Consider the following 14,580-nt stretch of genomic DNA (forward strand, 5'->3'; position numbering starts at 1 on the left):
TTAGCAGCTTTACCAATTGAAGAAAAGAAGAATTAATTCTACCAAAAGGAGGAGAGGAAGAAAGACCTGGACAATTACCATGCAGGAGAGTAATTTCAAGATCCCCTCCAATACCCTGCATGCATCTTCAGGGTTCTGCTGGCCTTTGTTCTTGCACTTGAGCTTGAAGGCTAAAGTGCCTGAGAAACCAGAATCTGGGATCTAGGAGAAATAGACTTGGAGTTCTTATGTCTCTTGTTGGAGATTATCTAGATTTAATTTGGCCCTCAAGACAATATGAGGGCTTTACCCCATGGCCAAATGTGACTGGACCGACCCAGCAATTACAGAGTGGATGCTCTGTCCACAATTGCTTGCAGCAGTTTAGTTCACAACAGTGTGCCAACCTACCATCCATCATCACCATCTCTTTGCCATGATACATGGCTTTGAAATAGCAGCTGGAGAAACTGGACCTGGCTTTGAGAAGGAGGCCAGGCACTGCTACTTCCTTGCTTTGTTAGGAGAACATCCCTCCGCCCATCCCTGCCTGTATTCCTGGTAAGCTGCCGTCACATCCTCTGCCTGCCTCAAGTATGGAAGTATGGCCCCTTACTAAACTGCCTGCTGAACTTACCAAGGTGAACTAATATAGTGGGAAAGAGACTGTGGCTCTCCCTCATCCAGAGCGTCAGTGTGCCCACCAGATCTGCCCAGCCCATTCTCTTCTAGGGACCCAGACAGTTGCGTGAGCATGGATACAAAAATCTCTTGACATCCGAACTAGGGTCTTGGGAACCATAGTCACATGGGTCACCTTGTGGAACCCACCCCTGGTCTGGGAGTTGTGAGCAGTCGTTCTCAGCATCCTTGATCCTACTTTCTCTAGATCCTATCATCAGTTTATAAGACCCTGTACCTTTTTAAAGGCTGTATTTGAACAAGAGTGAAGGATGATTAATCAGTATTGGCATTTTCACATATTGATTCCATTTTTTACATGCTGTTTTAAAGGTCACCTGATTTGCTGCTCATCTGTGTCAGCTGACTAACACCAGCCTTGTCTGTGGCTGGCTCAGAGTCCAGAGGACCAGGTCTGAGTCTTTAGGAGCCATTTAGCTTCAGGCTTTATCTCAATCACCTATACCATTCTTGACCTTCTTCTCCCAGTGACTTTGAATTTTTTCATCTCTATCCCAACCTTGCAAATACATTCATCTGAGAAGCGAGCCCTAACTAGGCTTTGTCCAAGAACGATCAGGGACACTGGAGTTCCCAGCTACAGAATGGCCAGCTCACCCAGTCCAGAAAGATGTGACTGCAGTCTGTAAGCACTGACTGAATTCTGCACAATGAGATGCGGGGGTGGGGCTGCTGCACGATGGGGTCTCACTTGCCCGTTCTTCTAGACTCAGCTCTTCCAGACTTCTCTTAGCATGATGCCAGTACTCTTCCCCCCTGCGAGGGCTGCCCCGTGGCTCTGACCGTGGCTCTGATGTCTCTGCTCCCCTCTTAGCTCACCTTGGAGCTGAATGGCCCTGCCTCCCAGGAGTGCGTCTGTCATCCAGCGCCCCCTCACTGTCTCTCCCTCTTCTCTCTCTTTATCTCCGTGCTTCCTGCCGTGGTCCCCCAACCCCTCCAGAGCTGCTGGATGACCAGCACCCTGTGGTCCGGCTGCTGCGCGGTTTTTCCTCTGACTGCACGGGGGGCCGGCCGGTGTCCTTGGACGCCGCGCTGGCACATCACCTGCACCAGTGCTCCTACCACCTGCGGCTCTTCCGGAACTGGCTGCGCTCAGGCCAGGATGACCCCGAGTGCCTCTACGGTACCCCTGCCACTGAGCGGGCTGCCGCCACTGCCCTGGCTGGGACTGATTGCTTTGCTTCTTGCACTTCTGGCAGGAACACCCACCTGCTCCTTTCTCCTCTCTGCCCTGAGGTTGTGCGACTTGCGTTTGGTTGCTTGGATGGGTTAGGGGCCAGGCTGCCTGGTGGCTGTGGTGCTGGCTGCTCACCCTCTTCCCGCTCTCCTCCCTCACTGCCTCCTAGTGTTACCTATGGCCGGTGCTATTCGGTACAGGAGCAGTCTCTTGCCCTGGAATCTGTTCTTATCTCTGTGATCACCTTCTTCAAATCCAGATGTTTCTCTAGCCACCCTGAGCATCTGGGGACTGTACCTCTCCTGCCCTCCTGCCGCTAATGGAGGCACAGAGGTTTCAGTTGTACCCTTGAAGCGACCAAGGGCCCAAGGTTAGAAGATGGTCAGGTACAATCCTTTTGAGTTATGTAGGTTTTAGTCATTATCAGACTCTAGGCTATGTCTTGCATAAATGTTGCTGTCCTGCCTACCCTTAGTCCCTCTAAAGAACTATAAAGGAAACATAGGAAAGATGAGGGACTGAAAAAGTGGTTGAGATGTATGCTTCTTGATTCTCTAATGGGGACGTTTTTTCCCATCAGCAGGCCCTGAGATTAGAGTTGGTTCACCCTTCACCCTACATTGTAGATCTACATTGGAGTTGTTGGGTTCAGAGCACAGAATCAGTATTTATTCTTTTTTCTAGGGGGTTTGCCTCATTTTCCTAAAGGAATAGAGAAATCCTAGCAAGTCTGGGGTTTGCAGTGAGAGCAGAGGAAAGAAGCTTTGATGTGATGGAAATAACCAAGAAAGAACTTCCATCCCCCAACCTGTTCATGCATGTGGTTTTCCTGAGCTGAGCTTCACGTGTATTGCATGCCATCCAGCTTCCAAATATCCTAGCCTTTCTACCCACATCTGAAATCTGCATGAACCCCTCCTCAGGTCCCAAACCCTTCTCCTTAATCTGGTTCTCTAGTATGTGATCCCTGAAATCTGCTGTTTCTTCCCAGCTCCATGACTCCCTACCTCTCATTCAGACGTACAATTGCACCCCTTCCCTCTGGACCTTTGTTCTAGTCCCCATCCACACCCCCCTCCACCCCCGAAAGTATAAGAAGAGTATGGGTGCTTACCTTATTGGGATTGTGTTGATTTTTCCATGGGACATTGCAGGCTTTCCATAGGTAGGGTGAGAGGTGATTTCACTCACCCAGAGTTGGGAAATTTTTAGGAAATCTGGAGGTGACAGAAATAGACTCCTGTAGGGGCTCTAGAGTTCCCTTTCCCAAGAATCTTGGATATCCCACACTCCAAAAGCCACAGACACTCCTGATGGTTCTCAGGGACTCTCCATGCTTCCTTGGCCAGTTGGAGTATATCCAGCAGGAATAACACTGACTTTGCCCATCTGTTTTCTAACAGGATTTGAGGGGTGCTCCATGGTGCCTACTATTTACCCCCTGGAAACACTGCATAATGCCCTTTCCTTGCGTCAAGTGAGTGAATTCTTGAGTAGAGTCTGCCAACGCCACACTGAGGCCCAAGCACAGGCGACTGCAGGTATAGAGAATCCTCTTATCTTGAACCACTATCTCTGCCCCCACTCCCATGCTCCCCAGAGCTTGAGTGGTAAGTTAAAAAGATAGGCATTCCGAAAAAGTAGACTTGAAAAAAATGTTTAATTGCATAGGTCAACTCAAAAGCATAGAACTATCACTCCTTCCAAAGTTAATTTATAAATTTAATGTGATCTCAATAAAAATACTATTGTTTTTCTAAAGTCAGACAAACTGACTTTGAAGTGCTCATAAAACAAACAAATAAGAATAGCCAAGGAAATCTTGAAAAGAAGAGCAATGAAGGCATGTTGGCCCTACCAGATTTTAAAACATTTTATAAAACGTCTATAGTGAAAACAGTGTAGTATTGATACATGAATGGACAGAGACCAAGCAAACAAAATAGTAAGTCCAGAAATAGTTGAAGTTAGCATTTCAAAATACTAGGGGAAAGATAGAATTTAAGGAGTGGAATTGGGACAATTGAATGGTCATTTGACAAAAATTAAAACTAAATCCATACTTCATGTTATATACCAGGATAAACTCCATAGGGATCAGAGATCTGCAAGTAAAAATTAAACCGTGCAAACTTCTCTGGTGGTTCAGTGGTTAGGAATCCTCCTGGCAATGCAGGGGACACAGGTTCAATCCTTGGTCCAGGAGGATCCCACATATCATGGGGCAACTAAGCCCATGGGCCACAACTACTGAGCCCGCGCACTCTAGAGCCCATGCTCTCCAACAAGAGAAGCCACTGCAATGGGAAGCCCTGCACTGCAACTAGAGTATAACCCCTGTTCACTGCAACTAGAGAAGGCTTGCATGTAGCAATGAAGACCCACCACAGCCAAAAATAATAAGTAAATAAAAATGGGGGAAAAAAAGAAGTGAAAAGACAGCCTATAGAAAAGGAGAAAATATTTGCAAATCATATATTTGATAAAGATCCAGAATATAACACTTCAACAACAAAAAGACAAGCAGAGACTTCCCTGGTGGCACAGTAGATAAGAATCTGCCTGCCAAAGTAGGAGACACAAGTTCAGTCCTTGGTCTGGGAAGATTCCACGTGCCGCGAAGCATTAAAGCCCATGCACCACAGCTACTGAACCCGTGCTCTAGAGCCCATGCTTCACAACCAGAGAAGTCATCACAATGAGAAGCCTGCATACCTCGATGGAGGGTAGCCCCCACTCACCGCAACACGAAAGCCTGGGCAGCAACGAAGACCCAACACAGCCAAAAATTAGTTAATTAAAAAGACAAACAACCCAACTTAAAAGTGAGCAAAGGACTTGAGTAGACACTTCTTCAGAGAAGATATACAAATAGCCAAGAAACATGAAATACTGCTCACCCTCAGTAATCATTAGGGATATACAGATCAAAGTCACACCAACTAGGATGGCTATAATTTTAAAAAGGAGAGAAATAGAGTAAAAGCAAGCAGAAAATACGTGTTGGTAATGGCATGAACAAATTAGAATTTTTGTACATTACTGGTGGAAATGTAAAAGGGTGCAGCCTCTGTGGAAAACAGTTTCACAGTTCCTCAAAAACCTAAATATAGTATTACTGTGTGACTCAGAAATTCCCCTCCCACATTCAAAAGAACTGAAAACAGGTACTGTAACAAACATTTACACACAAAAGTTTATGGTGACACTATTCCTAATAGTCAAAAGGTGGAAATGACTGAAGTATACATGAATGGATAAGCAAAATGCGGTATATGCATATAATCTCATAGTACTGAACTATAAGAAGGAGTGAAGTACTGATACATGTTGCCATATGGATGAACCTCAAAAACATGCCGAGTGAAAGAAACCAGACAGAAAAAGTCACATATTGTATGATTCAATTTATATGAAAAATCCAGAACAGAGACAGAGAGCAAATTGGTGGTTTCCAGGGATTGAAAATAGGGTAGAACGGGGAGTGACTTCTTAATAGATATGGGTTTTCTTTTTTGGGGGGAGGGGGCTGTGATGAAAATGTTTTGGAACTAGATATAGGTAGCAATTGCACATTGTGGATGTGTTAAAGGCCACAGAATTATATGCTTTAAGATGTTACCTTTATGTTATGTGGCCTTCACTTCAATAATAATAAAAATAAATCATGCAAGTACTAAAAGTAAGCAGGGGTCATGGTGGTAGATTCTTTTGTCACTGGAAAATAAGGAGAGCCTAATTGTGACTCAAACTCAAATTTGGGAAACAGTAGGAAAAGATTATGATGTTTAAGTCATATAAACATTTTTTTTAAATGTTGCAAGCCAGTAGCAGCATCATAAGCAAAGAAAAAATTTTTTTCTGCAATTTATATCACATTTAGGCTTAATCATCCTAAAATACAGAGAACTCTTACATGTCAGAAGGAAAAGACCAAAAGTGTGATTTTTTTTTAAAGGATAGTTTACAAAGAAAGAAATGCAAGTGGCCATTAGATTTATGAAATGATGCTTAACCTCGGTCATAAGAAATGTGCAAACTAAAACTACACTGAGATATCATATCTCACCTATTAATTTGGAAAAAAAATCCCAAAGTTTAATAACACAATCTCTTGACAAGTCTGTTGCAAGAGAGGCCGTTCCATACATTGTTGGTGGGAGTGCAAAATGGTGCAACCCCTATGAAGGTAGATTTTGTAATATCTCAGAGAATTACAGATACAGTTACTTCCTTTTCTAATAATACAATTTTAGGAATTTATTCTGAAGGTATTGTTCACAAAGTTGAAATAACATTTGTATAGAGTTATTGGGACATTATTTATGCTGTTTATTATTATTTTTGGAAACAACACAAAAGTTCTTCAGTGCAAGAATGGTTGAATAAACAGTGGTGTGTCCACTCAAATGAGTGCTGTGCCTCTGTTAAAACTAGTAAGGAAGGTCTGTTTTTTGGGGGGGATATATGTGTCTTGATATGAAGTAATCTCCAGGATATATTGTTAACTTAAAAAGTTGTGGAAGAGTGTTGATAGTACATTACCTATTTTATAAGGAGGGAAAATAAAGGGAAAATATACATACTTGCAAAGAGAAATTCTAAAAGTAAATACCAGAAACTAATAAAAATGTTTACTGCTGGAGAGGAACAGAAATGGAGCTGAAGGCATGAAGAAAAAGCAACTTCCTCTGAGTATGCCTTTTTATAAATCTTTGACTTGTGAACCTGTAAATGTTTTTCAGAATGTAAAACTAAATCAAAAGAAGCAAATCCTAAAATTGAAAAAGAAAAAAAAAGGAAAGAAATTACCCTAATTGTATATCAAAATTGTAATATAATCACATAGGGAAAATCATTTTTCAAATAAGTTTGAAGTACTGTGCTTTGACTATAAATCCTTTAGTGGAAAAAAAATGAGGATTATAAAATAATTATAATCCTCATTCAGTGATTTGTTAATAGTGAGGTTGATACTATTTTGTAACATATATGTCATATGCACACACACACATATAATAGAGTAATGCAAATAAGTAATTATGTTCCTATTAGGAATAAGAATTTTCAAAGTAAGATAAATAAGATACAAGTAAAAATTCAAAAATATTTTTAAAGTGCTGTAATATTAAATTTGAATTGATAATATCAATATAAATTGTTTTTTTAATGCTTTTTGTAACTTAATGCATTACAAACAGTATCAGTGAGCTCTCTTAGCACCTAGATTTTGGTTTCCACATATCATCCCCCACTAAAAGCAACCGGGATTCCATGGTTGTATTCTTGGTCTAGGTCCATGTTTTTTAACCTTTTCTTTTTTTTTAAATCACATCCTATCCTAGAGTATTTTTAGATTTTTTCCCTCCAGTCACTCCCCACCACATGAAATTTTAATACTACAGATTACTTTATATCTGTTAATGTAATGTCACCATTTGAGGGATTACAAACCAATGAAATATCTAAGTTTTTTCACTTTCACCAAGAACCAGTTTTATTGAGGATGCATTATCTAGGGCACGGAAAGCTCAAGGTGATCCTGAGGCACGCTGTAACAAAAACAAGGAAGCACTCAAGCCTGAATAGGCTCCCACTGAACGGAACTGGATTATTTTAGTATTAAAAAGAATAACTTACTATAATCGATTAAAGTGCACTAAACGTGTGAACATCCACAAGCTCATAATGAATCTTACAAGAAGGAGAACAAAGATAATAATCATCTGCTACTATTGGTGAATACTTTTTACCAACTCTTTCTTCTGAAAACTAATTAAAGGGAAATAAACCCTTATCCTAGTTCAGTAAGAACTGCAGTTTTAATGTAATCAAATGGTGCCAGTTGAAGAGAGAAAGTTCTTCTTTACAGAAAATATGCCAGCTAATAAATATAGAAGACTTAATAGAATTAGAAAATCACCACTTGACACTCATAATAAAATAATTAAGGATCATCAGTGAACACTAACACAAAGAAAAGTTGAAAAGTCAGGTTCCACTGTGCCAAAGTATCATCTATAATCAGAAGGGGAAACTTTTTCAATGGTGAGATCTTGTGAGCCTATTTAAACCTCATTAGTAGACTTAGCCTCACCTACCAATTTCAGGAGATACAGGAGATGCTGTTTTGACCCCTGGGTTGGGAAGATCCCCTGGAGTAGGAAATGGCAACCCACTCCAGTATTCTTGCCTGGAAAATCCCATGGACAGAGGAGCCTGGTTGCAAAGCTTTGGACACGACTGAGCATGCACACACGCCAACTTAGTCGTAACTTAGTGGGATAATGAGACATTATGTGCCTCCAATATGTTGGACATATTCAAGAATATTCTTTGAGTATTCTTGCCAAGGGGCTCCCCTGGTGGTTCAGAAGGTAAAGAATCGGCCTGCAATGTCAGACTGCCAATCTTCAAAGTCTAAAAATAATAAATGCTGGGGAGAGTGTGGAGAAAAGGGAGCCCTCCCTCACTGTTGGTAGGAATGCAAATTGGTGCAGCCACTCTGGAGAACAGTATGGAGGCTCCTTAAGAAACTAGGAATAAAACTACCATATGATCCAGAAATCCCACTTTGGGGCATATATCCAGAGAAAACCATAATTTGAAAAGATACATGCACCCCAGGATTCATAGCAGCACTATTTGCAGTAGCCAAGATATGGAAGCAACTAAATGTTCATCAGATAAATGGATGAAGAAGATGTGGTGCACATATATATATATATATATATATGAATATTATATATTCATATATTCATATTATTCATATATATATGAATATTACTCAGCCATAAAAAAGGATAAATAATGCCATTTGCAGCAACATGGATGGACCTAGAGATTATCATACTAAGTGAAATAAGTCAAAGATAAATATCATATGATATCACTTATATATGGAATCTATGATACAGATGAACTTACTTATAAAACAGAAATAGACTCATAGATGTAGAAAACAAACTTATGGTTACCAAAGGGGAAAGGGGGAAGAGGGATAAATTAGAAATTTGGTATTAACGTATACACACTGCAATATAGGAAGTAGATAACCAACAGGGACCTACTGTATAGCACAGAGAATTATATTCAATATCTTGTAATATTGAATTACAGTACATCCGCAGTGGAAGTACAAATATCCACTTCCAGTGGAAATGAATCTGAAAAAGAATATATATTTATATTCTGATAACTGAATCACTCTGCTGTATACCTTTGTTGTATACAACATTATAAGTGAACTATGCTTCAATTTTTAAAAAAATTATCAAAACCTAAAAAAACATTTAAAATGTAAGCATTCATGTTTATACTACAGAAAAGAAAAACACTTGAATCATTAAATCAAGCCTTTTATATCTGACTTCCAGTTTATAGGGATAGTGAAACAAGTTAAATGATTCTATGAGGAAGCAATCAGACAAATCCAGAGAGTGGAATATGACATTCTATGAGACAGCTGTCCTGTTCTTTTCAAAAAGTCACTATGAAAAAAATAAATAGGGGGAAGCTGTATTCTAGATTAAAAGAGACTTTGAAGACATAATAAAATGGAATGCATGGTCCATGTTTGGATCTTACTATGAAAGACATTTTGGGAATAATTGGGGGAAATTTGAATATGGATTGGGTATTTAGATGATATTAGGGTATTTTTTAAGTTTATCTGGTGTATGGCTATATAGGAAAAATGTCTTGTACTTTAGAAATGAATACTGAAGTATTAGAGGTGAAATGTTTCATAATGTTTGTCATTTATTTTAAAAAACTTTAGCATAAAGAAATAGATGAAACAAAAATGGCAAAATGTTAACATGTTAAAGAAGATGAATGTATAGGTATTGACTGTACTAGTCTTTCAAGTATTTTGAAAAAATGTTTGAAAATATTCATAACATACAGTTTAAAATATTAAAAATGGTTTGTATGAAGGGTCCTTAGGACATGCTACTTTTCAGCCTGAGGAAGTGTAAGTCGGATTTGACTTATATTTAGAACCTGTGGCTGTTGAATTCTTCATGGGCTTTTTTTTTCCTTCCCTCTGTCTCCCTCACCTGTCCAGCCCTCTTTGACTCTCTGCACAGCAACCAAGCCTCTGACAGCCCGTTTTCTCCACCTCGCACTCTTCATTCACCTACCCTACAACTCCAACAGCGCTCTGAAAAGCCTCCTTGGTGTAAGTAATTCTCTTGGAACTGCATAGGCAAGGCTGAGAGGGAATGGGGGGAGTGGAGGGATTGGTGAATGAGAGACTCATCCCAGGAGGGAAACAGAGATGAGGGCTGAAAGACCAGAACTAATCAGGCAAGAAGGCAGTCACGCTTGCTGCTTCCAAGATGAAGGGCACATCTGTTTCCTCTCTCTCGTCCATCACCTCTGTCCTCCACATCCCCTCTGTCTTACTGGGAAGAAAATGAAAGTGTTAGTTGCTCAGTCGTGTCTGACTCTTTGCAACCTATGGACTGTTGCCTGCCAGGCTCCTCTGTCTGTGGAATTCACCAGGCAAGAATACTGGAGTGGGTAGTCATTTCCCTTCTCCAGGAGATCTTCCCAACCCAGGAGATGAACCCAGGTCTCCTGCATTGCAGGTGGATTCTTTATCTCACTAGAGGGGCTCCTAAATGATAGTGGCCGAGGGGGTCCTTTCGGGAAGAAAAGATGAAGGCTGTGTTCTCCTTAGATCCCTATTTGGTTGACCACAGCCTTCTCAAGTAAAAGTGACTTGGGAGGGACCCTGAATATATAGAAAAGCTGGGAGAAAGAAACTAGAAACATTTACTATTTTCTACATGTCCCTCCTTTCCAGTTGTCTGTTCTCATTTGTTAATTCAAGTTCAGGTGCTGCTCTTTCCCATCTCTACTTTATAATCTCAGCCTATCGCTATTTATCCTTGGTAACAGGGTGAACAGTGGAACCACAAGGAATTCTTAGGGTAATTGTAGGTAGGAAGAGAGAGACCAGTGGTGATCTCTGGGCGATTAGGGGCAGAGACACTGGCAGTGGAAGAGTCCTCCAGGGACTACCTAAAATCAAACATGGCTTTTATTATTTTACTTGGATAGAACTGAAGCAAAGATTCATATTTTAGCATTGGAGTAAACTTGTAGAATTTTACACTTCTGACACCCTTTATGCAGAAGCAGCTTTCCTTCCTGGCACCAAGAATTTTTCCCCTGAATTCCAGATTATTCTACACTCACCTTGCCATTGAGCCTTTTTCTCTGTCCGGTAGTGTTTATAGGTTCTGTGCCCTAGAAATCTTACCTTTCTTCAACTTCTGTTTTCTGTCTGAATTCTTTGATTTGTCTGAATCAAACTACTAGCTGAATATTAAGGCTACTACTTCATCATCCTTGGGTGAACTCAGCTTACATCTTTTTTCTTTTTTTTTAAAATCTCAGTATCAGATGTGTAGTTCACTTATAAACATTTTCTTTGGGGTCTATCTGCCCTCAATAGGCCTTGTTGACCCCAAACCACATTCTTTTTTTTCTGCTTGAAGCATGCCTCCTATGATCCTTTACAGAAAAGAGATAGCTGACATTCCTTAAATTCAAAGATTAATGAATCATTGAGTTTTCAGACTCAGGCTTACCAACTCTCCCAGTTCTCCTGATGGCAATATATTCAGGCGTCCTTTATTTCCAAAATCTATCATTGTTGATATTAGAGTGGTTTAAATATAAAGCTATTGTACCATCAATAAATACAGTATTTACAAAGGGAAAGGTAAATTAGTTCCCTGTAAGGATCAATGAAGAAGTAGAGGTTGGGGTAGGAGTTGTCCCACAGTGTAATTAAAGACTTAAGTCTTTCATTTTACTACTGTCAGAATCTAGGAAATTCATTTTTATATTTTATATGTATATAATATCCATAAACCTGTAACAGTGTGTGTCCCAAAACTTAGAGGGTCCTAACCTGGATCTATGGATGGATTTCAGGGTAAAGTCTACAAACTCTAGGAATTATATGTAAACATTACTGAGGATATCCATATGCACATTTTTCTGGGAAGATAGTCCATGACTTTCATTAGAATTTCAAAGGGGTCAGTGACCTCCAGAAAGGTTAATTAAGAACTGCTGCTGTTCTATGGCAGTCTTCCACCTTGGAGTAAATCACTTTCCTTCCCAATGCTCTGATTCACAAAGTTTTTCTACATTTTCCTGCTTACTTGTTCCTTGGGTAGTAAACAATGATTACATCTGCCCCAGAAATAAGCTTTAATTCTTAACGAAAGATGTATGTCAGATTTAACTGGGAGTGTTTTAACATCCCACACCTTTACTGTAAATCTATAGAATTAGGATTTCTGAAGATAAAACCTGGAAATATGTATTTTTAAAAAATTTCCCATAATTTTGGTGTGTAACCCTAATTATGAACCACTGATATGAAGTGTTCATATGCTTCCAAAGTAGGAATGAGGGATCATGGGAATTTGGAGTTGGAATGGGCGTACATTTATGAAAGAACTGGATGAAGTGGGCCTCAGTACTCACTCTGAAATCTTAGCTGTCCCTTAGTGTTACTCCAGTAGTACACATTAGGCCAGAGCAACAGTTCCTGGGCTAGGCTAACTTAGGAGTTTCTGCATAACTTAGGAAGAATTCAGACCCTCATTCCCCAAGACATGAGTAATAAAGACCATCTGTTCTGGCATTTGAACTACAGACACAGAGTAGAGCCAGTGCTTCCAGCTTGTCTGACTTGGTCTCCTGGCTTTGCTTTGCAGACAGCAGCGGCCCTTCCAGCACTGTGTCCAGTGCTGGTCCTTCCTCCCCTACTGCAGTGGATGGTAACTGCCCTTTTGGCTTCAGTGATCAGCCCTCCGTAAGCTCACATGTGACTGAAGAACTTCAAGGCCTTGGGCTGCTCCAGGAGGCCCCTGGGAGCGGCGCACAGGAGCCCCCTTTAGAAGGGCAGCAAGAGCCTTTTGAACAAAACCAGTCCCCACAGGAACCACCTGTGGAAACCAAGAAGCCATGCCAGGAAGTTGCTGAGGAGGTCAGCCAACCATCCCAGGACATCCCTGAAGAGGTCAACCAGCCATGCCAGCAGGTCTCTGAAATCTGCCAGCCATGTGAGGAGAACCATGACGATGTTGACCAGACATGCCAGGAGGCCCCTCAAATCAGCCAACCATGTGAGGATGCCAGCCAGCTGTACCAGAAAGTCTCTAAGGAAGCTTGCGAACTTTGCCAGAACTCTGAGGAGGTCAACCAGCCATGCCAGGGGGTCCCTGTAGAGATTGGCAGGCTGGTCCATGGGTTCCCTGTAGGGGTTGGTGGCCTGGCCCAGGAAGTCCTTGGGGAAGTTGGCAGGCCCACCCAAGAGATCCCTGAGGAGCTCAGCCAATCATGCCAGGAATTCTCTGTGGACATTGGCAGGCTGGCCCAAGAGGTTTCTGCGATCAATTTGTTGTCTCGGGACACACCTGAGGTTGATAACCCTCCCCTAGAGTTCCCTGGGGAGGGTGCTCTGCAGGCCCAGGAAGTCTCAGAGTGGGTGAATCAGCAGCAGTCCTATGTGTTCCCTGAGCTGATTGACCAGCTGTCCAGAGAGGAAGTTCCCCAAGTCCAGTGTCCACCTAGTAATGCAAATCCTCAGAGCCAGTCTCTAGCCCCTGACCAGAACGCCCCCCTTCCACCAGCAACATGTGATTCATCATTTTCTCATTAGTGGTGTCACACTATACCAGCCATTTGAGCTAGCAACTTGTTCTGTTGCCTAACTCACCTGCCAGCATTAAGGCCTTGAATCTCACCAGAGGTGTCTGAGGAAGCAGTCCTCTTGGCATTGAAGCACATCTGTGCCAGGGCTGGGCTTGGGGAGGAGCCAATTTCATGTTCAAAGCAGCCATTGACTTCTCACCCAGCCATCAGACTTGAATACGATTTCCTTCAAGGGTTAGACGGGTCTATCATTACCTAACATCCTCTGATCATCCCAGGAAATCCAAGACTGGTAAAGGAAATACCACTTAACTGCTGAAGACACCATCTACGGGTACAAAAGGGACTCCAAGGTCTCCACTTTTCTGGGGAGTATTCACAACTTTTCAAGGTACCCTTAGACTATATGTGCATTTGGGGGACACTTGTCTTAGCATCCTCAGGTGGGCCCAGGATGGCTGTCTGAAACGTCTGGGGGAAAAAGAGAGCTCCTTTCCCCAGCAAACATCCATCATGACCACTAATTTTTAGATTGGGCTTATGGGTGTTTCCTTATCATCCCCAAGCGCCCTCTCAGCCCTAGTCCTATTCCTCTGGGCAGTAGCTCTAGGGAAAAACAGGTATTAGATTGCTGTGAAAATTTCAGAGTAACCTACTTAAAATGCAGTGGGGTTCTTGGCTAATCTGTAAAGCTGGGCCTCCTTTTGTTGAGAGGCTATATGGCTTAGGAAATGTTGTAGTAGATAAAATCAGGTTCTATTTTAAGCAATCAGCAGAGATCATTATTGTACAGACATGAACAAAGATTATATATATATATATTTCTGTAGTCACGCCAGGGACAGACTGGCCAAAGACCAAATACTCCAGGGTCCCCAAGAGATTTGTCCTTATATCATTATGTCTTTAGGGCCAGGTGTGATTATGAAGCTTTTCCCAAAGACCTGGGGTTGGGAACGGAGATGAGTAAGAGAGGTTGGAGGGGAGGGCTGGAACATTATGAGTGCTCAATAAATAAATAATAAGAATCATAGTGG

At 41.5% G+C, this 14,580-nt stretch overlaps 1 protein-coding gene across 14 annotated transcripts in view; it reads left to right on the forward strand.

The window, feature by feature from the left end:
• The window catches only part of PPIP5K1 (diphosphoinositol pentakisphosphate kinase 1), a 39,859-nt gene extending 25,283 nt beyond the window's left edge, over positions 1-14,576 (forward strand). For 9 of the 14 annotated variants that reach the window (XM_025271315.2, XM_025271311.2, XM_025271316.2 and 6 more), the window contains 4 exons: positions 1,622-1,804; positions 3,262-3,399; positions 9,927-10,040; positions 12,604-14,576. In XM_025271315.2, coding sequence (XP_025127100.1) covers positions 1,622-1,804; positions 3,262-3,399; positions 9,927-10,040; positions 12,604-13,550 — 1,382 coding nt within the window. In that variant the 3' untranslated portion in view covers positions 13,551-14,576. The remainder of the gene's footprint in view (positions 1-1,621; positions 1,805-3,261; positions 3,400-9,926; positions 10,041-12,603) is intronic. The other 5 variants (XM_025271317.2, XM_025271319.2, XM_025271321.2 and 2 more) reach the window with 1 other exon arrangement.
• Positions 14,577-14,580: the final 4 nt, after the last annotated feature.

Source organism: Bubalus bubalis, chromosome 20 (assembly GCF_019923935.1).
Source record: "Bubalus bubalis isolate 160015118507 breed Murrah chromosome 20, NDDB_SH_1, whole genome shotgun sequence".
NCBI classification, from domain to species: Eukaryota; Metazoa; Chordata; class Mammalia; order Artiodactyla; family Bovidae; genus Bubalus; species Bubalus bubalis.